Source organism: Schistocerca americana, chromosome 3, assembly GCF_021461395.2.
Source record: "Schistocerca americana isolate TAMUIC-IGC-003095 chromosome 3, iqSchAmer2.1, whole genome shotgun sequence".
Classification (NCBI taxonomy): domain Eukaryota; kingdom Metazoa; phylum Arthropoda; class Insecta; order Orthoptera; family Acrididae; genus Schistocerca; species Schistocerca americana.
The window spans coordinates 454,502,003-454,526,613 of NC_060121.1; the positions used below are offsets into that span (position 1 = coordinate 454,502,003).

The window sequence follows — 24,611 nt, forward strand, 5'->3', positions numbered from 1 at the left end:
ATGTGCACTGCACCTAGGACATCATCTTGCCCTCTTCAGTGCTTTGTCTGCTCTGAGTGTTTGATGGTGGTTGCTAGAGTTCTTAACGCACGTAAGATATTTTGGGGCCTGTGATACCACATATAAGGTACGTGATTAATTTCGTTGCTATATTTCCATTACCTAAATTTACATCTATATCTGTATGGATACTCTGCAAAACACACTGAAGTGCCTGGCACAGGTTGATCGAACCACCTTCACAATAATTCTCTGTCATTATTCCATTCTAGAACAGCGCGCGGAGAAAACGAACACCTGTATCTTTCCGTGCGAGCTCTCATTTCCCATATTTTATAATGATGATCGTTTCTCCCTATATAGGTCGGCGTCAAAAAAATATTTTAGCGCTTGGAGGAGAAAGTTGGTGTTTCAAAATTTCGTTAGAAGATCCCGTTTTAATGATGTCCGCCTGTATCATGTCCGTGTCACTCTCTCCCCTACTTCTCGATAATACAGAGCGTGCTGCCCTTCTTTGAACTTTCTCGATGTACTCCGTTATTACTGTCTGGCAAGGATCCCACACCGGGCAGCGGTACTCCAAAAGAGGACGGACAAGCGTAACGTGGCAGTTTCTTTAATAGTTCTGTTGCATCTTCTAAGTATTCTCCTTCCTCACAACATTTTCTAGGTGTTCTTTCAATTTTAGTTATTCGTAATTGTAATTCCTAGGCATTTAGTTGAATTTAGATTTGATTGATTTAACGCGTAATCGAAGTTTTAAAGATTTGTTTAAGCACTCATGTGGATGACCTCAAACTTTTCATTGTTTAGGATCAATTGCAAATTTTCGTACCATACAGGTATCTTTTCTAAGTCACTTTGCAATTTGTTTTGATCTGATGACTTTACAAGGCGGTAAACTACAGAGTCATCTGCAAACAATCTGCTCACATTGTCTCCAACATCTTTTGTATAGATGAGGAATAGTAAAGGGCCTACAAAACTACCTATGTATGTTAGGTATGGAATGACATTTAACAAACGTTTCATGATAATTTCTATAGAAGAACCTACAACACTGGTAGATCCTACAACGTGTTTGTAGCGCAGTACCGGCTACCTGATTGTATTTCAGTGTCGACCAGATGTAATTTCAATTTCTAAATTATACTTTCTTCTTCTTACGTCTTTCCAGACAGAAATAGCATAGTGCTGATATAGGACCCTACTTCGGAACTCACATCAAATAACTTTTCTGATCCTCAAAGTTCAGTAACGTTTTGCAGTCCTGGACCTTCATCAGCTCTAAATTCACTCATCTCTTCTGAGCTACACCAGCTCTAAATTCAGCCACCCTTTCTGCACCTGGACCTTCATCATCTCTCACCGTGGCCAATCTGCCTCCATCTAAAGAGCCCACCAGTGTTTATCAGTCTGTGTCTTCCACTTCTGGTCAACAGCCAGTAGTGAAAACTTCCGTCTTCTGGAATCTCCAAACATTTCTAGACCGAAAACATCTCTCCGTCCTCTAAGGCCTCTGTAAAGCAATGAGCTAAACATTGGTGAACTGACCTAAAAGAGCAACAATAATTTCCCATGCTTATGTGTTGTATTATTATTTAATATGTGTCAGTGCAGGGTATAATTAAAAAACGGTATTACCACAGAAAATACAATGAGGTATACTGAAAGCCCCTCCCTACAATCATTGTAATGATGGCTCTTTTGTTTTCAAGGTAATTAAGTGCTGAGAATAAAAAATAAAAATCATTGCACTGTGCTATTCATAGAACATGTCTTGGAGAATAGTATATTAACAACTCGATTAACCACCACAGATACAAAGTGAAGTCAAAAAACTTAATCCGGCCCATACTGGTCGACTCTCCCCTACTTTCATGCATATGCGTTCATTAACGGCCCCACCGAGCGAGGTGGCGCAGTGGTTAGCACACTGGACTCGCATTCGGGAGGACGACGGTTCAATCCCGGGTCCGGCCATCCTGATTTAGGTTTTCCGTGATTTCCCTAAATCGTTTCAGGCAAATGCCGGGATGGTTCCTTTGAAAGGGCACGGCCGATTTCCTACCCAATCCTTCCCTAACCCGAGCTTGCGCTCCGTCTCTAATGACCTCGTTGTCGACGGGACGTTAAACACTAACCACCACCACCACATTAACGGCCCTCTGTAGCACAATGCTTAAAAAGTGAGTCGAGAAGTAATGTCTACTTTGACACTATGTAACGTTACCAACAATATGTATTATACAGAAGTTGAAAAATGAAATAAATAAGACAGATCACGTTGCGTGACAGCACTCGTGGTTTGCATCAACGCGAGTAGCATTGTTCCGAAACTTCTTGGCAGGTGGAAACCGTGAACTGGGTCGGGCACGTGCGTTACCTTCCGCTTACAATATCTTTTACTGACTGAGCTATCCAGACACGAATCACGATCAGCCTTTACAGCTCTACCTCCACCTGTACCTCACTCCCATCTTCGGAACTTGACAGAACTTGTCCTGCGAAACTTGCGGGCTTAGAACTCGTGGCAGAAAGAGAAACGCGAAGAAATGCTTCAGCGTCTGCCTTTGGGATAGTTTACAGAAAGAATTTTTCTCTTCAGAGCGGAGGTTAAGTACGCCTGAAACATCCTGGCAAGTCCAAACTCTGTCTGACTGGCACTCGAACCCTTAACTACGCCTCACATCAGCTGGTAAGAGCATTCTCGGCGACATGCAAGCTTCGTGGTTGAAGGCATAGTCGAGTGTATAGTTTTAATCTGTTTGTTTGTCGACTTGTCTATAAAACGAAGGGCGTTCAATAAGTAATGCAACGCCTTTTTTTCTGAAAGCAGGATGGTTTTATTCAGGATTCCAATACATTATATTATTCCCCACTCATTTGGACAAAAAACCCTATTTTCCCACATCCGTTCACTGCGAATGCCTTATATCACCTTACTGGCAGAGCCTGTATGCCTGCTGATCGACGGCGGAGCTAACATCTTGCTCCATCAGTAATCTGCCCATCATCCACGTACTGTTTCCCATGGAGTGCGTCCTTCGTTGGGACAAACAGAAGGATGTTGCAAGGTGCGAGATCCTGGCTTTAGGGTGGGTGAGGAAAACCAGCCCTTTGTTCTTTTGTGAGCTCCTCTCTTGTGCGTAGACTTGTTTGGGGCCTTGCGTTATCATGGAGAAGGAGACGTTCGTTTGCATGTTTTGTGGCGAGGAACATGTTGAAGTCACTTCTTCAATCTCCGGAGGGTAGCACAATGCACGTCAGATTTGATCATTTCATCATGAGGGAGGACATCAAACAGAATAATCCCTTCAGAATTCCCGAAGTCTGTCGCCATGATTTTAGCGGCTGAGGGTGCGTCTGTCTTTTTCCCTTCGAAAGAGAGGTGGTGTGGCGTCACTCCATGGATCGCCATTTAGTTTCCAGTTTAAAGTGATGAACGCGTGTTTCACCGCCTTGACAATGTTCGACAAAAAATTGTCACCGTCAGCCTCGTAACGCGAAAGCAATTCGGCACAGATTGTCCTTCAATGGCCTTCATGGTCTTAGACGGCGAGGAACTCAGCGGCCACACACCTTTGAGTACCTCAGCTGGTGGGCGAGTGTGTCAGTGCTACCAACGGAGACGTCCAGTTGAGCAGCGAGGTGTTTGTAATCCATTGATCACCTCGAATGAGAGTGTCCGCATGTTGCAATATTTTTGGAGTCACAGCGGTGTGCGGCTGGGCGGCAGGCGGGAGGACGATCAGATTTGCACGACTTTGTTGCGATGGTGACACGCCTCCCCCAACGACTCACCGTGCTTTTGTTCACTGTCAGGTCTTCGTGGATATTCTGCAAGCACATACGAATATTTGCGATGCTCTGGTTTTCCGCCAAAGGAAACTCAATGACAGTTCTCTGTTTGAAACGCACCTTCTTTGCATATGCCATTTTAAACGCTACGTATATCGCCGCACCTATCGGAACTGCATTAAAGTAGAGGGACTGAAACGGGAATATTTCACGCTTTCTCACAACAAATACCGCATTTTTTTCAACCGAAATTGAGCGAGAAACAAAAGTTGGATTACTTGCTGAACACTAAATACGGTTGATAGTGTCACGGAATGTTTATTAATGATGCATAAGTATGCTGAAACGAAAAAGCGATCGGTAGAAAATTGTTGTTGTCTTGCATCGGTGTGCAAGTACAAATTCACTTGACTAGCATCGGTATACGAGTAACACATAACTTGAAAGTTGCACCGGCCGCTGTGGCCGAGCGGTCCTGGGCACTTCAGTCCGAAACCGCGCTGCTGCTACGGTCGCAGGTTCGAATCATGCCTCGGGCTTGGATGTGTGTGATGTCCTTAGGTTAGTTAGGTTTAAGTAGTTGTAAGTCTAGGGGACTGATGACCTCAGATGTTAAGTCCCATACTGCTTAGAACCATCTGAACCATTTTTTGAAAGTTGCTTAAAATGCGAAACAGGCCTACTGTGAACTTTAATAAGTGATTGCCTTTGACAAAAAGGTTGACACCTCGATGGAACCATGGTTTTAATGTTAACCAAATTCTTACGGGCTGTGTGGTGGAGCAAAAAGAAAATGCCAGACAGTATTATTCAGAAAAGGAATATTTGCATTGTGAACGTCGTTATTTAAATGTAAATCAGTTACCACTGCAGTCGGTGGGGTATGTCCCGTTGTCTCATTGTCTTATTACGTATGTTTTACTTACGTCGAGCAATTTGAAGGCAACAGGTCAAAAGAAACAACTACCACCCACAAGCGAGCAAACCCAGTTGCTTCCCCAGAAATGGCCTTGGACTGTAACCTCAACTTTCGTTGTGACCTTTGTACACGAGTGGGGAAAGCAACGAGATCCGAATTGTTGTGAAACCGCGTTGTGTTAAAATCGAGATTCCACACAAACACATGCAGAACAACGAAAGAATTGTGCTGCAACAAGTGCGCTTTTTTCACTAAGTGACGGTACTAAAGACATTTTATCATATTCATAAATTAACCATTCGCTGATCATAGATTGCGTGCGTTACGGATAGAAGAGAGTGTTGTACTATGGTACATTTTTCAAACTTTCGGCTCTGGCCCTTGATAGAAGTTTAATATACACTGCTGGCCACCGTAAATGCAACACCCTGAAGGAAGCATCCGAATCAAGTGAAATTTACACCATGAGTTTGCAGCGATGAGATATGCAACTGATTAGAATTTCAGCGCAGACGCACATCACGCACGCCTGTGGCGCCACCTCATAGCGTCATTTAAGGCTTGGCGATTTCGACGAGTGTACGTTCGGCACGTGTGTTTACCTTGTGCTTGTTTTACAAGACGATCAGTTATGCCTCGTAGACAACAGCGAACATCTTTTGACAGAGGAAGGATAGTGGCTTACCGAGATTGTGGATTATCACACAGAGAAATCGCTAGTCGTGTTGGATGAAACCAAACAACTGTAATGCGGATATGTGACCGTTGGATGCAGGAGGGTACGACGGACCGACGTGGTCGATCGCATTCACCTCGGTGCACCACTGCACGTGCTGATAGGCAAATTGTGCGCATGGCAGTGACGGATCGCTCAGTGACATCCCGAACCATAGCACAGCACATTGCGTCTGTAACGCATCATCCAGTGTCTGCGCGTACCATTCGACGCCGTTTACAGCAGAGTGGTCTGTCCGCAAGACGTCCATTGCTTCGTCTACCACTGACGCAGAACCACAGACGTCTCCGTCGCCAATGGTGTGATGACAGACGGATATGGACGGCAGAATGGAATGACGTTGTCTTTACTGACGAGGCACGCTTCTGTCTGCAGCACCACGATGGTCGGATTCGAGTGTGGAGACACCGTGGAGAGAGGATGCTGAACAGCTGCATTATGCACCGCCACACTGGTCTTGCACCGGGTATTATGGTATGGGGCGGTATTGGATATTACTCCCGCACGCCTCTAGTACGCATTGCCGGTACTTTAAATTGCCGGCGCTACATATCCGAGGTGCTGGAGCCAGTTGTCCTTCCTTACCTTCAGGGCTCGGCCACAGCCATATTTCAACAGGATAATGCGCGACCACACGTGGCACGCATTGCTTCCCTGGCCGGCTCGCTCTCCGGATCTTTCGCCGATAGAAAACATGTGGTCCATGGTTGCTCAACGAGTGACCCAGATTACATCCCCAGCTGCCACACCAGATGATCTTTGGCAACGTGTGGAAGCTGCTTGGGCTGCTGTACCCCAGGAGCACATCCAACGTCTCTTTGACTCAATGCCGAGACGTGTGGCAGCGGTGATCTCCAACAATGGCGGGAACTCTGGCTACTGATTCTGGCAGGAACCACATGTCACAGACGTCTGTAATCATTTGATACTTGGTCAACATGTTATCTACAAAATAAATTTTGTTGTGCTACCTCTTGTCTTTCTTGGTGTTGCATTTACGGTGGCCAACAGTGTAAGTTCCTACTATATTTTGAAACGATGGCATTCAGTCTTTTAGAGCTGCATTCTTTTATTGAAATTACAAAAATCTCTCCGGAAAATTTGGATTTTTTCAAACGTGGAAACATGTTCCATGTACAATATTATCTTATATGTAGGAACAAATATTTTACTGTAATTTCAAATTGTTGCAATCGAGGAAATCTTGTCAGTATCGTATTTAACCGTCTATCTGTTACATTATTACTCTGCTACACACCAATAATCGGTAAGTGAAATCAAATTGCCGGCCGGAGTGGCCGTGCGGTTCTAGACGCTACAGTCTGGAGCCGCGGGACCGCTACGGTCGCAGGTTCGAATCCTGCCTCGGGCATGGATGTGTGTGATGTCCTTAGGTTAGTTAGGTTTAAGTAGTTCTAAGTTCTAAGTGACTGATGACCTCAGAAGTTGAGTCCCATAGTGCTCAGAGCCATTTGAACCATTTTGAAATCAAATTAAGTAATAGTGTTATCAAAAACCAGTTAAAAGTAAAATATATTTTGAAACAGAATCTATTGTAAACCAACACAAATTTTCATTTTCAACATAGGGAAAATCGTTTAGTAAAAAGTTTTGCAAGTATCACATGTTCGATGGAAAAAATATTTTCTGTTTGAAGCTACAAGATGGCTAACGGCCGACGAAATACGGCTTTACTGTCCATATTGTTGTTGTTGTGGCCTTCAGTCCGAGCACTGTTTGATGTAGCTGTCCATGGTACTCTACTCTATGCAAGCCTTTTCATCTCCGAATAACTACTACAACACACATCATTGTGTACTGCTTACTGCATTCATCTCTTGGTCTCTCTCTACAATTTTTACCCCCCACATTTCCTTCCAATACTAAATTTGTGATCCCTTGATGTCCCAGAAAGTGTCCTATCAATAGATCCCTTTTTATAATCGGATTATGCCACACATTTTCTCCCCAGTTCTGTTCAGCACTTCGTCATTACCAGAATGAGATTTTCACTCCGCAGCGGAGTGTGCGCTGATATGAAACTTCCTGACACATTAAAACAGTGTGCCGGGCCGGGACTCGTACTCGGGACCTTTGCCTTTCACGGGCAAGTGTTCTACCATCTTTTTTTTCATTTTGTTCATGGTTGATCGTTGTGTTTGGTCGTTGCGGACGTCACATGACATCCGTTCATGTTCGTAGTTGATCCTTTCATTCAGTTATTTTTATTACAGCTCTCTGACCGAACACGCTGAGCTACCGTGCTGGCACCATCTTAGTTACCCAGACACGACTCACGCCCCGCCCGCGAAAGGCAAAGGTCCCGAGTTCGAGTCTCGGCCCGGCACACCGTTTTAATCTGACAGGAAGTTTCACCTCGTCGTTAGTTGCATGATGTATCCACTCAATCTTCAACCGCATGTCCATACGTTACATAAATCTAAAAATGTGTAGCAGTTTACTCACCATAAAATTATGTATCTGAAGGATTAACAGTACATTCCAAATATTTTAAATATTTAATACAGTACTGAACGTACAGAACGCGAAATATTTACAAATGGTGCACAAAACACAGCGTCATGTCTAACAACAACAGTCGAAAACGGCGGAAACTGCTTATGTCAGTCTGTAGTGCGCATTCCTTTATGTGATTCTAAAATCAGTCACTAGACTGAAGTGCCTACCAAAAAACATCTTTTATTCCTAGGCACACTATCCTCTAAATACAACAATCCCTGCAACCGGTGCATACTTCATTCTGCAGAATTGTTATCGTCGCTTTCGTTTGTCAGCAATGTATGTAGAAGTTAATAAGCGTAACTTCGATTCAGGGGCACCTGTCTATTGCACACTGATGAGCTGATGAGCTAAAACATTTTGACTACTGCTCACCGCGAGGTCGAATGTCTCCTGCTAGTGTTGCGGGAACGTGACGCAGTACGCAAAGAATATAAACGGAAGAGGGACGAATGGGCTGTCACTATAGCGGAGACACGGGCCGCAAATGCTGAAATCAACGGATGTAAGCGGTTTTGACAAAGGGCACATTGTTGTGGCGCTGCGCCAGGAAACGAGAATCTCTGAAACGGCGAAGCAGATCGGTTGTTTGCATAGTGCTGTTGTGAGCACCTGTGGAAAGTGATTGAAGGATGGTGGAATAACGCGTAGGCTGTACGGTACTCGGCGTCCACGTCTCACCATAAAAAGTGGAGGTCGGAGGATTCCCCGCTGTGAAACCCAGGATAGGCAGTAATCTGTGGCAGACATGACGACAGAGTACAATGATGGTGCAGGCGCTAATATTTCGGAGCACACCATTCAAAGGCTATTGCTGAACTGGAGTTCCACATCACACAACCCCTACGTGTTCCTGTGTTGACTCAAAGACACCGTCAGTTATGACTGCAGTGGGCACAGTATCACTGAGTTTTCACCGTGGGTCAGCAGCGCGTGATAGCCGCGTGGGCTAGGACACCTTTTCACGGTTCACCCCCCCCTTCCCCACCTACCCACCCCCATCGGAGGTATGAGTCCTCCCCCGGATATGGGTGGGTGGGTGTTGTCCATACCATAAGTTAGTTTAAGTTAGATTAAATAGGGTGTAAGCCTACGGACCGATGACCTTAGCAGTTTGGTCCCACAGGAAATTAGCACAAATTTCCAATTTTGTTTCACCGTAGATCAATAGGAAAGTGTCACCTAACGAATGAATCGCATTCCTTGTTACACCAGGTCGATGGTTAGGTCCGTACACGCCGTCATCCAGGGAAATGGCTGCTTTAAACTTGCAGCACGCTACAGATTCAGGCCGGTGAGCTGTGGGGTACACTGAGTTGGGCTTCTATGCGATATGTGGTAGTATTCGAAGACACCATGACAAAAGTGAAATACGTGAGTATATGTTGCCGATCACCGGCATCCCTTCATGACTGAAGTATTCTCTGATGGTGATGGCACCTTTCAGCAGGATAACTCTCGGCGGCACAAGGTCAGAAACGTGCAGCAGTGGTTTGAGGAACATGATAGTTAACTCAAACTGATGTCTTATCCAGCAAATGCCCCTGATCTGTACCCACTGGAACAGATATCGGGCACCAGTTGCATGCCCACAAATCACCGTCACATAATTGCAGGAATTTAATGACCTATGAGTAGACAACTGGTACCACAAACTTTTGGAAACTAATCAAGACTTGTAGAATACATGCCAAGCATAAGCGCTGCTGTACTGTGTTTGAAAATTGGACTGTATTGATAATCCGTCTTATGCAAACAAAATTCGTTTATTTTTCATATTTATGCAGATATGTTTCAACACCTATGTGTCACCTGTCGGTCAGTTTTTTTATTTCTTAAAATTACATCGCTAGAACTGCATTATTATACATCTGTTCTTGTGCTCTTTTTCTTCGTTTTTTGACAGCATGTCATCTACAAAATTTTCCGTCCTGCTCCGTGTCTCTGGTTGGTGTTTCGATCAACTGCTGTTCAGTGCACTGTTTCCACACAATTTTTCACAATTTTTTTCGCTCACTAGATCGCCTCGCATGCACTTTCACAAACTTGATCCGAGCAGATTGAGAAGTATTTCCTCAGATCACGTTTCGCCATATTTTGTGAAATTGCATGGGAGGCGAACTAATGAGTGAAAAAAATTGTGAAAAATTGTGTGGAAACAGTGCACTGAACAGCAGTTGATCGAGACACCAACCAGAGACACGAAACAGGACGGAAAATTTTGCAGATGACATGCTGTCAAAAATACAACGAAAAAGAGCACAAAAAACTGGTGTATAATAATGCAGTTCATCTAGCGATGTAATTTTAAGAAATAAAAAATTTAGCCCACAGAAGATGACACATAGGTGTCGAAACAAGTGTGAGTAAATATAAAAAAATGAACTAACTGTGTTTGGATAAGGCGGACATTCAAAACAACACAGTTATTACATTGCAAACACGGAAGCACATCAAGAGCTTCAAATATAAGTAAAATGATTATGTGGTTGAAAAGTAGACCAACACGCTGTTAAAAGTTGGTCATAATGTTTTGATTTATCGGTATATATATATATATATATATATATATATATATATATATATATATATATATATATATATATTGTGTTGTTACTACTGCAATTTCCGATAACAATTGTAGCAGTTATTATATCGATGCAGCTCACACTGCACATCGGGTAAAAGACTGAATTTCTGTTATGGTGGAAATCAGTGTATAAAACATGCTATGCTGCTATCATATGACTCATGGTGCAAAATATTCAAGAATTGAGCTCATTTCTAGGACAGGGATGATAGAAAAGACAGTTCACTTATGAAATAAACAAAACTGTATGATCTGAAGTTAGATCGCTGTGACAAGTGAAATTATTACTTCAGAAACGTTTCGTTGCTTTAATGAAAAATATTTCTTTGAAACGGGCTAGATGTATTCGGTAAAATTTTGGCAGTGTTTTCATTCATCATGAAAAATGATGTTTGAAAGTTTTGTGAAACTCGAATTGTCTACCATCTCAAACTCAGATGATACACCCAGAAAAGCTAAGTACTCCGTATGTGACGTAGCGCCGCCATAGGGTAGTACAGTTATCGACAAAGCACACGGCACTGCAGTAGGGATCGGAAAAACGTCTTCGTCATAATCATGAAAAGTATTTCAAATTCATGTGACTTTGTAGTTTCAAATTCATTATGCTAAACGGAAAAAAATTCAAGTTTAGTTATGTTCACGATGAACTAGAAAAAAGTGTGTCATTAAATTTAGAAATAAATAACAAAATAATACATACTATTTTGCTAAACCTCTCACTGCTCTCCCAGTTTCGCGTCTCACTTCCCCTTCTCTTTACTTTCCTCCCTCCAACGCTTCCTGGCTACTCCTCTACTTTCTTATCCCTCGTCTCTCTTTCTTACAAACACACATACACAAACATACACACACACACACACACACACACACAAAAGCGCGCGCAAACACGCACACACGTGCACGCAACATGACCTATGTCGTCTTTCATCGTACGACAAACATCTCTAGGCATTGAAATCAGCAAACTATTCGACTCCAGAGATGTACTTATTGTCACTATAGGCACTATTTAATCTATTCGATGAAACGAGACAGACGTCAAGTCAACACGACTTTTCACATGAAACAGAATGGATGAATGATATTGTTCCACCTCTTACAACTCATGAAGAAATGCATGCGAAGAAGTACGAGCAAATAACATTTGCTTTTCAGGTGATGTTAAGTAGCTACACGCGTATACCGAAGTATTTTATATCAAGACGAGGACACCGAGAATATGAAAGCAAGCACGTAACTGGCCGTCTTATGCAATAACTACATATGATAAAAAATCTATAGAAAGAGAAATACTCTGAAATACTGGACAAGGAAATGAAAAAAAATCTATGTATTACAACAGTGAATTGCAATAACTTTGTTTTGAAGATATGTTTTTGAGAACGACATTTAGTAGTTTTACGCGAACCGATTAAAAAAAAAAAATACTGAGGACAACGATGAAAAGACATGAGTAGATCTGCTAGCTCGTATAGTAGTACGGTTGGCTGGTTGTGGGGAAGGGACCAAACAGCGAGGTCATCGGTCCCATCGGATTAGGGAATAATGGGGAAGGAAGTCGGCCGTGCCTTTTCAAAGGAACCATCCCGGCATTTGCCTGAAGCGATTTAGGGAAATCACGGAAAACTTAAATCAGGGTGGCCAGACGCAGGTTTGAACCGTCGTCCTCCAGAATGCGAGTCCAGTGTGCTAACCACCGCGCCACCTCGCTCGGTGTATAGCAGTACGAAAGTAGTCTTCGCACTGGAGGCTACAACAAAAACATACCTACAAAAGAGTAAAATAAAATAAATACATCTCCATTTACGGACCGTATGATGGACGTTTTATGACATATAGCGGCCCCTGAGAAAGCGGAAAACCATGACTTTTCTAGTGTAGCATCTTATTACCTGAAATAACTCAAGAGTGAGTCACATTTTTAAAATGGAATTAGAAATGCTGTGCCGAAGTGAAAGTATATAACGGGAAATTTATTAAATGATTACATGTCCTGACAGTTTCTTTAAATAATCCTGAGTGTCAATCATTTGTCTGTAAAAGTTAGAAACGAGAGATAATCTGTACAGGGATCTTTGCGCAGCTCCGTAGTGTATAAAACATAAACACGGCAAGTAAACCGATAAAGTTCAATCTAAAGATGTCATCGTGAGTCCTTACAGCAAGATCCAGATTATAACCAGAATCGATCTCAAGCAACAGGGCACATAAAACTTCTCAAGAAGAACTTAATGATTTAACCCTAGGACGTCCAAGCCATTTTTTCTAACTTGGATGCCTAAGTGTGTGTGTGTGTGGGGGGTGGGGGGGTTTGGCGAACCCACAGGTATTAAAGAAGTTTACTGACGAAAAATTACAACTTTCAAAATGGTTTATGTATTTTAACTAAGGCATCGGTTTATAAATGTTGTTAATTGTTATAAATATTGGATTGAGTGAATAAAAAATTGACGTATTACAATACAAAATACAGATGTGTTCATATACAATAGACTACTCTGAGTCCTCAACTGAAAGGCAAGAGACACACTTCACAATTTTTTCTGAAAGTGTGTTACACACATGTTTATGACACTGTTTACAATACTGTTTTGGTTTACTTAGATTGTTGTACTTCTGCTTCTTCGGTTTAGCTTCTCTTACACAAATATGGCACCAACCGTTTCCTACAGGAGGCTGACGTGCTTCTGTTGTCACTTCTTTGATTTTCTTTTGTAGAATAGTCTCCATTGATTGAACAATTTGGTTAGATAAGCCTCTTGCATCGGCACTTCTTTCTTCTACCTGCAATTTCACTAGTTCCAGCGCCCTCTAAACAAGCTGAGCATCTCATCAGTTGTGAGGTACCCCCTGGTTTATACAGTAGTGAAAACCTATCATTCACTTTGTTGAAAATATCACGAATTGCTGTGAACTTGTCTGCTTCATTCTTAGCTGGCGGGTGCTTTTGTCATCAAATCTTATGATTGCAATAAGTTCCTTGAAACGTTCTCTTGCCATAATACCCTTGTAAACTGGCCAACCCATTAGGTCTGACAAAAGATCGTGTACACTGACAGAATTGTCCTTATTTACCCCCATAAGTATCGGAAATCCTATAAAGGCGTACAATTCTTTCTCATTAGTCAAAGTAACATCTCGCCTAACTGCCTCTACATTTGAATGTTTTACTATAACATCCATGACGTCAGGCGTAAGAAGTAACTTCAATGCTTCTCCATGTGAATGGAAAACACCAGCTGGAGTTACTCCTGCCTGCTCTCTTATTATATTAGAAACAAACCTCAAAGGAATTCTAGGCTTTATGGTTACGTACCTTCTACCAGACTTGGCCACAATAACATCCTGATGGTCACTGCCTGAAGCTGCGCTATCTTCATCTTCTCTAACATCCACATCACTTTCCAGATCTGAATCCTACTCCATAACACCATCCTCATATTCACTTTCATTCCCAGAGTCAGAATCTTCATCTAAAATTTCATTCAGGACTCTTTCTAAAGACGAGTCACGTGTTCTTTTAGTCACTTCTAAGTCTGGGTGTGAACAGTAGGGAACTGCACTAACTCACTGCAAGTTTACAAGATAAATAACAGCTGACTGACATCAACAATCACTTCCTCTGAAAGTAAACCGATTGTTGTGAATATCAAGAATACCAACCAACAAGAAACGAACTTGTACTTTTGTAGAGATGAGAAACATGAAATACTACTAAGGAAAATTTTCTATAGCATGGAAGACTAAGGGGGGGGGGGGTGTTTGTTGGACCATAATAAGTTTATTTATTTTTTTCTTTCAAAGCAGGATTTTCTATAAAATATATTGACACTAATGTTTCATAAAATAGCCAACAAACAATAACTCAAAGGGAATATATAGTATGAAAGTTACTTGGGCAAGCCGGCCGAAGTGGCCGTGCGGTTAAAGGCGCTGCAGTCTGGAACCGCACGACCGCTACGGCCGCAGGTTCGAATCCTGCCTCGGGCATGGATGTTTGTGATGTCCTTAGGTTAGTTAGGTTTAACTAGTTCTAAGTTCTAGGGGACTAATGACCTCAGCAGTTGAGTCCCATAGTGCTCAGAGCCATTTGAACCATTTTTTACTTGGGCAATATCAGGGGACATAAAAAAATGGTGGGTTCAACGAATCCCCCCCCCCCTTTAGGCGTCCTAAGGTTAATTCATAATCTGGAGTTATCAAAAAGGAAGGTAGAGCGCTTTGGCTCCAGGATTCAGCAGCGTACTCTTCTGGGAAAATATGTGAAACTATCGGCACGTATACAGCGAAAAATAGACAACGTCATCTTTGAAATGGAAAACAATCTAGTAGCTTATAGTGATGTGAATGATCTGATGGCATCTTTAAGAATGGAGGACTGGAGAATTTTCGTTGACTTCTCTAAGTTAAGCTTTCATGCTGTTTAGCTTCACAACAGAAACCCACAGCCGTCTGTTCCAGGTAGAACACGGTGTACATATGCAGGAGAGCTATGAAAGTGTAAAATTACGTCTTGAAAAATTAAATTATGAAGTCCATCAATGGCAGAAATGTGCCTATCTGGAGTCTATTGCTAACATACTTGAAATGCAGTTAGGATAAACCAAGTGTTGCTGCTTCTTTTGCGAGTGAACAGTCGTCACAGGAGATCAAACTACACACGAAAAATATGGCCTGAAAGGAAAATAATGGATCCTTGAATAAAGAGAATTAAGTACACTCTCTTAGTGTTTCGTGATAAAGTCTTATTGCCACCTTCACTCATTAAGTTTTGACTTATGCAGAGTTTAGTGAAATTGATGAATTGGGAAGGAAAAGCTTCAATATCTAGAAGCAAAAGTTACCACATCCCAGCGATGCTAAGATCAAAGAGGGAATCTTCGTTGGACCACAGATTTGAGAACTGTTTAAGAATGAAACATTTCGTACGGTTATTGAAGGGAAAGGTAAATCAGTTTGGGAAAACTTCAAATATGTTGTTCACAATTTCTTTGGGAAACAAAGAGCTGAAAATTACAGTCTAGCTGTAAATGAACTTCCGAGGACATACCAAGAGGTAGGCTGTAATATGTTGCTCAAGATCCACTTTTTGGACTCACATGTGGACTTCTTTTCAAGCAATTGTGGCGCTATGAGTGATGAGCATGGAGAGCGTTTCGCTCAAGACATTTCAGCTATGGGAAGAACATATTGGGGCAAGTGGATGTCATCTATTCTTAAAGACTGTTGTTGGTATGCCAAAAGAGTTGCCCCAAAAGTAGATTACAAATGAAAAAAAAAACCCTGAGGATTCCGTGCAAACTTAATTATAAATATATTATAGTGTATCCATCCTGGGAATCCAGAATCTCAACGATTTTTATCTGTTTTCGATACTGATACTGGCAATATATCGGTCCGGGAATTCCGAGACGGTATCAAAATCTCTACAGTGGTTCCTTAGACTAGCCTGGACAAATAAAAAGAAGCGAGCAGGGGACTTTAGTTTATATATGTAGATACAGAACATTTAATAAAACATTTTTATTTACTTACTAAAACATGACTATACCTTACATTTTATGCTTGCATGCAGTAAGGTCCGCCCTTTATGCTATTGACACATGGTGATTGCAATGTATGTTTTAATGACAAAAAGATATTTTTATGTGATATATTTACATTTTAACAATTTCGGATATTTTTACTCTTTTGTACAGTGAAATCTTGCTTCTTGCCAAATTTCACGATTCTACGTCAACGGGTAGTACTCAACAGGCATTGAAGAGTGAATTTGTGAGTATCAAAATAAGTGACATAAAGGCTCGAATTTTTGATTGAATTGACCTAAAAGCTTAAATTTTTTACACCGCCAAGTGAGCATAGACCCAAGTAAGTAACATATATTTTAATTTGATACGCCAACCTCTTCACGAGAAAGAGGGGTCTTGACAACCGGGCAGACAGACAGACGGACAAAAAATGACTAAAACATTTGTTCTTGTTATATAATTAAAAATTAACAATTATTGCATTTTTTTTAATTTTTCGGTGAAACCTTCCTTCTTGCCAAATTTCATGACTCTAGATCTATGGGAAGTACCCTACGGGCTTTGACGAATGACATTCGAGTATCAAAATACGTGACATAAATGAACGTATTTTTTGATGCATTGCCGTAGAAGCTTAAAATTTTCACACTGCCAAGGAATCACAGAGATTAATATGTGACATGAATTTGTACTTGATACTTCTGCACGTTCCTCAGAAAAAGGGTTCTAACTAGTCGGGCAGACGGACAGATACATAGACGGACAACAAAGCGATCCTATAAAGGTTCCGTTTTTACAGATTGAGGCACTAAAGCCTAAAAAGAAAACAGAAACGCTTAAGTGAGTATTTAAAGAGACCAAACGGAGAAGGTCCATATATTTCAATCAACCGGGAGCTAACAAAAAAATTTCTGGTGTCTTATTCTTGTTCTTCGACCTCAATTTGGTTGGAATTGACTATTTCGGAAGAGATAGGGACAACTTTAATTTTTTTGGAGACCAGTGTTATCATACTAACTATACTGAAGAAGTGAAGATTCATACAGGCCTACCCTGTATGATCAGTAGACATGTGCATTGTAAACAGGCTTCTGTTCGAGTGGCATCCAGTTACGTGTTTTCTTGCGGTAAATATTAATATGGCGACGTAGCCATTAGCAATAATACACCAACCGAAACTATTTAACTGATGGAGAAGCAATAGCGGAGTTTCCTGTTAATTTAAACATTTTAATTTTAGCTTGAGTAAACACAAATGATTTGTAGTAGTTTAACGATAGTTAATTATTAAAGCAGTTTGCAACAACTTCTTACACTATCTTGCCTAGTTCCAAATTTCTGAAGTTCTATATGGAACTCTGTGAATGAATTAATGAAAACAATATATCTACAAGAGAAATCAAGGCATTGTCTTTGCATTCACCGCCGGAGACATGCATCTGGATGTCCTGACGGGACTTCGAACTCCGTTCCACCAGATTAAGAGCGTCATTTCATTCCGGTCGGTAACACCCGAAGGACGTTTATTGTAACTTCCTATTCTATGAAAGTAGCAGTTAATCTCCTACTAAGTGACAGAACGAAGCATTAATGAGAGAGATATTCTCGGAAAACTACTTCCGAAAATTTCTGTTTTGGTCTGTACGATAATAAACACGCCTTAATTATACACAGGCACTATCAGAATTTTCCATTTAGCTGCGCACCAATCAAACACGCTTTATTTGTGCCAATAGAATACTGTTGTGTTCACTGAGTCGTGCCGTAAGGCTGGAGGTACAGAATGTTGCATGAACGAAGGTCAACTGTCGCGTACGTCACGCAAAGTGGTGTTACACTGACGCTAAACGAGCGAGCATTGTATATAAGGCTCGCTTAACGATTCTCCACTAGTGTGAAAAAACGAAACAGCCTCGCAGCAACATGAGGACTCTTCTGGTAAGTGTCCCAGCGGCGCTTTTGCCCAAGAATGTTTGAGCGTGTTTTAAGAAAATACCTAAATACCATGAGACAGAGTTTATGGTAATTTCGATTAACACATAAAAGGGAAAATACTTATTGTGGAAAGAAGTTTCTGATGCCTAAGACCATTCTAGAAGTCACTGCCGTTTTCGGAAAATCAAACGTGTTCTGAATTTACATTTACGTATAAAACCCGTAGACATTGCACATTATTACCAATTTTTAAGACTTACAGTCCTGTTTCTTTTACGTGCAAGTTCAGGGAAAGACGACTACCATCATGCCCCATTAGACGTCTTAAACTTATTCTAACGAAGTTAAGTTTATAGGACAGCCACAAACCGCCATCGATACTTTTTATAGTGAGCGGTTTCTCTCAGTTTAACCCTGGAATTTACAGTTTAAAGTAGTTGGCCACTACGGAAGACAGAACGAGTATAAGACAAAGCGCCCATAGTAACAAAGATTCTGCTTGCAGCACCTACTTCGAAATGCTGTTTGTGTTGTAAGACATGCAACAAGAACGGAATTTGATACATCCGAATATCGTTCTGAAACGTAAGCGAGATATAGTGAATATCTTTGATGGATTCCTATTTTAGGTTTGTTCCCTTTATTATTTTCTAATTATTCACTGGAGGCAATTCCATCGTTGGAATATTTACGTTTTAAAAATCTTCTACAGGCTGACGAAATAAAACTGGCCTCGAATTTAGGACTGATCCATATCAATGAACAAGAGAAGAACACGTCGCAAAAACCGCTGGAAACTGAAATCGACGCACGAATAAATTGCTGTCACATGTTTGTACATGCCCATTTCACGCATACTCTATCCTGATTACTCCGATGTACCGTTACGTTTGAATGAGTGAGAGGAGAAAATGTATTTAGTGACTATATGAATGTAGCACAAAATGACGATCACAATAAAACAACGCGTGTTCATTGTCGAGTGTTATGTGATGCACAATTCGATGACAACGTGTGTGGAACTGTTTGCGTTATAATTTAAGGCTGGGAGTGTTGTGACAAAACTTTCACCAAAGTCTGCAATGCAAAAATTAGTGGCAAAATGACGCGCAAGGAGCGTTGTAGCTGAAAGAACCGTAATTATTCGAAAAGCGTTCGAACACCAGAAAATATAAAATGATAAAGAATGTAGCAACCAGTCACGGGAACATAATTTATTTATCTTGTTGCAAATCGATTTCGTATGATGTCAGTCATCATCGGTGCTAAAATAAACACAACAGACAGGGCATAAACAACAACTGCTTTAACAAACGAAAAAATTGACAGTAAAACATAGTTACATCAAATTAAAATTCAAAGTCATAACATACCATTTTTCTAACCGATACATGCCATAAGTAGAAGTACTGTCCTTCGCAGATTTCTACCATCAAGTGACGCATGAGCAGAACATTGAAACGCTGTAATGCTATCGCTCAGGCAGAATTGCTACATGTACGTGACAGTGGTAAATCGAGCACAGCAGTGGAGTAATATTAACGGCGGCCATTTCCAGCATCTTCTGTGATTTCCATTAGTAAGGGACGATTCCACGCAAGAAAATATTTTCCGGGCCAATTTTGTTTTGCGCACCCTGAATCTCCCGCTGCTACATGCAAAGAGAATAAAAATTGTGCTCTTATCCAGTCTTCACAGACATAATGGCCTGAACGAAATTACATAAATAAACACATGAAGTGGTCTAACATTTTCTATTTTGTGAGGGATTGAAATACTGCCAAATGGGGCAACAACTGACAGCTGAATTACTGAAATATTTTTTTCTTACTGTCTACTGTAGACTTCTTCACATTGGCAACCGGTTTTCTTCAAGTACTGAACATCCGGTAACATTAAACGAAAATATTGTTAGTAATGTACTATACACATATGACAAAGTGAAAGAGTGTATATGGGGCCAAAGTAGACGAAGAGCAAACAGTCGTTTGTGGATGCCGTGTATAGCGTCTACGACTACTAACGTATACAGAATAAAAAGGGCAGAATTTATAGAGGAGTGGAGGGGTACTTACCATGAACTAATGTGCGCGACGTTTTTCTTGGCTGAGAATGACGTAAACTACGTAGTTCATAAAGACATTTCCTAAAGATACATCTCCACATACACGATGAGATCGGCTCTACAGTGCAGCTAAGATCTTTACTACGGTTGCTGATGAGACCAGAGGAATTAAAACCGCGAGCAGTCTGTTTCCAAAACAAATATTTTATCAGCTACGGACCCGCCAGCAAAATATTCCTTCAAAAATTGATTATGAAAAACGTATGTGAAGTTGTTTAGTACTAAAACGATATCATTAACGAGTGAAAAAAGAGCTACATTCGACTATAACGAAATATTTCATTTATTCACAGATCAGTGTCTTTGAACAGCTGCTACAAGCAGCGTTGCTCTCCTCGTAGAGCTATTGAACTACCGGGTGATCAAAAAGTCAGTATAAATTTGGAAACTGAATAAATCATGGAATAATGTAGATAGAGAGGTACAAATTGACACACATGCTTGGAATGACATGGGGTTTTAGTAGAACCAAAAAAATACAACAGTTAAAAAAATATCCGAGAGATGGCCCTTCATCTGATCAGAATAGCAATAATTAGCATAACAAAGTAAGACAAAGCAAAGATGATGTTCTTTACAGGAAATGCTCAATATGTCCACCATCATTCCTCAACAATAGCTGTAGTCGAGGAATAATGTTGTGAACAGCACTGTAAAGCATGTTCGGAGTTATGGCGAGGCATTGGCATCAGATGTTGTCTTTCAGCATCCTTAGAGATGTCGATCGATCACGATACACTTGCGACTTGAGGTAACCCCAAAGCCAATAATCGCACGGACTGAGGTCTGAGGACCTGGGACGCCAAGCATGACGAAAGTGGCGGCTGAGCACACGATCATCACCAAACGACGCGCGCAAGAGATCTTTCACGCGTCTAGCAATATGGGGTGTTTTTTTTTTTTTAGTTCTAATAAAACCCCATGTCATTCCAAGCATGTGTGTCAATTTTTACCTCTCTATCTACATTATTCCGTGGTTTATTAATTTTTCAAATTTATACTGACTTTTTGATCACCCGGTATGTTATGCCGCAATTTTACGAAAGGTTGGTTCAACAGTTGGGATGTATTTATTTATTATCTTTCACTTCTGTCTGCTACCTGTTGTTTCATTCCTGAGTACAAATCCCTCTCACTCAGGACAAAGCCTACGTTGGTGATACAATAGTCGTGGCACATACGACGAAGTCGTGTTCAGCGATGCGACAGAAACTATCATTCGAAGCGAAATAGTCTGAATAAACACGGGCTCTAAAATTCATACCTTAAGAGCTACGAGGACTGATTCATTTTCAATGTTGTGAAATGAATCTATACTATTGAAGACTCTTTAATTTCCATATTTTGGGAGGAGGTAATATGGACCAAAACAAAGAAAAAATGTCAGTAGGCATGTGCTCTAAAGTGGGTACCTTAAGACCTATGAGCACTTATTTAGTGGAAGATGCGTGTTTCACAGTAACGAAGATGAACAAGTGTTCATAATTCTGAAGGTATACACTTTCGAATCGATGTTTGCCGGATATTTTTTCCTTCTTTTAGTCTGTGCTACACATTGTCAAAATATGGAAAGCAAAGAGCTTGCAGAAGAAGATATTTATTTCACAGTATCGAAGGTGAAGAAGAACTCATAGCTCTTTAGATATAAATGCCATGTTCACTATATTTCTTTTGCTTCGAATTACCATTCCTCTTATATACCTGAATACGACTTCGTCCTTTGGGTCAAGACTATCAAATCACCAATGTATACTTTTGCTATGGGACACGACTTTTTGGATCATCTTGTGTATTCTGGAGTTGAGTGTATGCTTTCATGGAGATGTTTCGTCCTCTACGCAGGTCCTGGCCGCGGTATTGGCAGTCGCTTGTGCACTCCCTCGCCGACCAAATGGTCGTCCGGGAAATGCTGGTATCAACTCCGGGGTCCCTGGAAATGGTGGCTTCGTCTCTGGATTTCCTGTGAATGGAGGACTGAGTCAGGCCTTGCCGGGGTCTGGTTTCGGACAGGGTTACCCAAGCTTCGGCGCTGGATCCCCGGGCAATGGCTTCGGTCAGCAGTACCCTAGCAGCAACGGCCTCGGTCAGCTATTTCCTGGTAACAACGGCTTCGTTCAGCCATTCCCGGGTAACAATGGCTTCGGTCAGCAGCTTCCTGGCAACGGCGGCTTTGGCGGTCGGTTCCCAGGAAACGGCTTCCAAGACATTGGCTTCAACAGACCTCTCCGTAACTCCGGGGAACGAGACGACTCTAACAGTAGCGAGTCAAGAGAAAGGGATTGAAATGCCTGTATGACACCTTGAATTTTCCTGCGATGCATTAAAGAGCTACAATCTGCAATCTTTTATGTTCACTGATACGATACTTGGTAAATATGAACACCTTCCAACCGAGTTAAATTCCCTATCTACAATGGTCAATTTTATATTTCTTCGTACATACAGAACGTTTTTAAAACTTTTATTACTGAAACAAAATTCTATTTTTGAGACAACATTATACAAACGCTACACTATTATCAACAAATACGGTCGTTTACTTGAAGCGATATTTACGGTATTATAATATTAACCAGTGAGAGAGAAAGAGAGAGAGAGAGAGAGAGAGAGAGAGATGTCACAGTAGTTGAGGCGTTGAAGTCTAAATGAGCAAGAGAAGACTGAGAATCCCTGTCCTTCACACATGGTTGCTCATGGTTTCAACAAAATTTCTTAATAATATAATGATTCGTACTGCTTCCGGTTCAATGATCCAGAAAGTGACATAAAGAAGATAGTTGTGTTATGAATCCGATATACGAGTATCTCGGGCAGCCTGCTGAAAAGTGACAAACGGTGCTATATAGCACCAAGCCAGACAAAAATGTGTGAAGGGTATGAGAGAGGATAGTGGGATATTGAAATAAATCTTAAAAACAGATAAAGGTACCCTGAGCTAGTGTTTTTGAAACTTGCAGCAAAGGACAGACCAGGAAATAATCGGCGTATTTGGTGCAAGGAAGCGATATGTATTTTTTTTTTTTTTTACATGTGATGACAAGTACTTTTCAACTGGAACACAGATCGAAGAAGTTACTTCGCAGTTACTTTGTTTCTGTTGCTCACTTCCATTAGGACCCGCGACTCAGGTTGACTATTTTTCGCTTTGTCAAAATTTATTCCACCTTCTAGAATCGTTGTTAGCACAGATCTAATATATCAGACACATTGTTTTTCACATAAGTATTTGGATACAACGATTAACGTCCGAGTCCTCTCACGTATTGTAACGCTACAGTCCAAAGACCTGAAACTTATCAGTTAAACAGGTAACCACCACTGAAGAAGAAATAACCACAGTACCAATGTACAAACGAAGAACAATCTAGAGAATGATCTCTGCTTTTAGATAAGCTTATTTCACAGCTTACGCAAGCCATTCTGCCACGTACCTTTTTTTATTATTATTGTTTAACAGCACGTCTAACACACACCGGCACTGAAACGGGTTCAAAATTCCAGATAGGCACCACCTAATTCTGCTGAGTTTCTCTTTAACGAACAATTAACAAACAACGCAAACTAATAACGTAATAGGCGATGACCAGTAATATACAGACCACCGAAACTTCTGTTAAAATATTTATTACGTGACCGGTGTCCGTCAGTTATCATAAACTAACGCTTGAGGTACAAATATTTATTTTATTTCTTTACTCATCTATAGGGTTCAATGGGGCAATGCAACCTAAAGCTACTTGGTCATGGAATTAGTACTGACTGCAGATTAGAAAATTTAGGAAAGAAATAACTAAATAATTAATGAGACACGAAAAAATATGAGAGTGTATACGAATAAATAACACATTACAGAGAAATGTTATCAACTACTGCGAGCAACACTTTTATAGAACAGGAGTGCGTCACAAGAAAGCCTTTTGACTTGAATTTGAATAATGGGAGTTAAGCACCCATTTTTTTCAGTTCTGCTGGAAGCCTTTTGAAAACAAAAAATGCCGAAAGTCCACAGCTGCCTGTTCAGTGCCAACTGTTATTCAGGTGCGTATTGTTTTCCCGTCTAGAACTCACTGAATGAATGTGAAGTTTCTTCTTCATGTGTCAATATGGTCAACAACAAGTCCCATGCTGTTGATCTTGAAATCCTCAGTTGCTAGTAATAGGACAGGGCTAGTTGAGTTAGAATTTCGAGAAACCTGAACGACGACCTTCACGAAGTGACGGGGCGCATCTGTCTGATCGCCATTTTCTGGGCTAAGAATGTTGTTGGTGTGTGCACAGGGTTTCCAGTTACGTAACATCAAACGAGATAATAGAATGGAAGCAAGAAAAGATATGAAGCATTCGCATTACCGTATTTGGGGGTCGCAGTCGACCCCTGCCTAAAACACGATTAGTCCTCTCGCTCATTCCAAAACAGGAGAGAAAACAAAGAGCAACAAACAACACAAATC

The 24,611-nt window shown here is 41.1% G+C and overlaps 2 protein-coding genes across 2 annotated transcripts in view; one reads left to right on the plus strand and one right to left on the minus strand.

Moving 5' to 3' along the window:
• LOC124606148 (LIM domain only protein 3-like) overlaps nt 1-24,611 on the minus strand; it is a 1,120,741-nt gene that overhangs the window by 241,198 nt on the left and 854,932 nt on the right. The window lies entirely within an intron of this gene.
• LOC124605183 (ATP-dependent RNA helicase glh-2-like) lies at nt 17,901-22,501 on the plus strand. Its single transcript, XM_047136701.1, has 2 exons — nt 17,901-18,038; nt 22,003-22,501. Exons 1-2 carry the CDS (start codon nt 18,024-18,026, stop codon nt 22,441-22,443), a joined length of 456 nt encoding a protein of 151 aa, XP_046992657.1. The 5' UTR covers nt 17,901-18,023; the 3' UTR covers nt 22,444-22,501.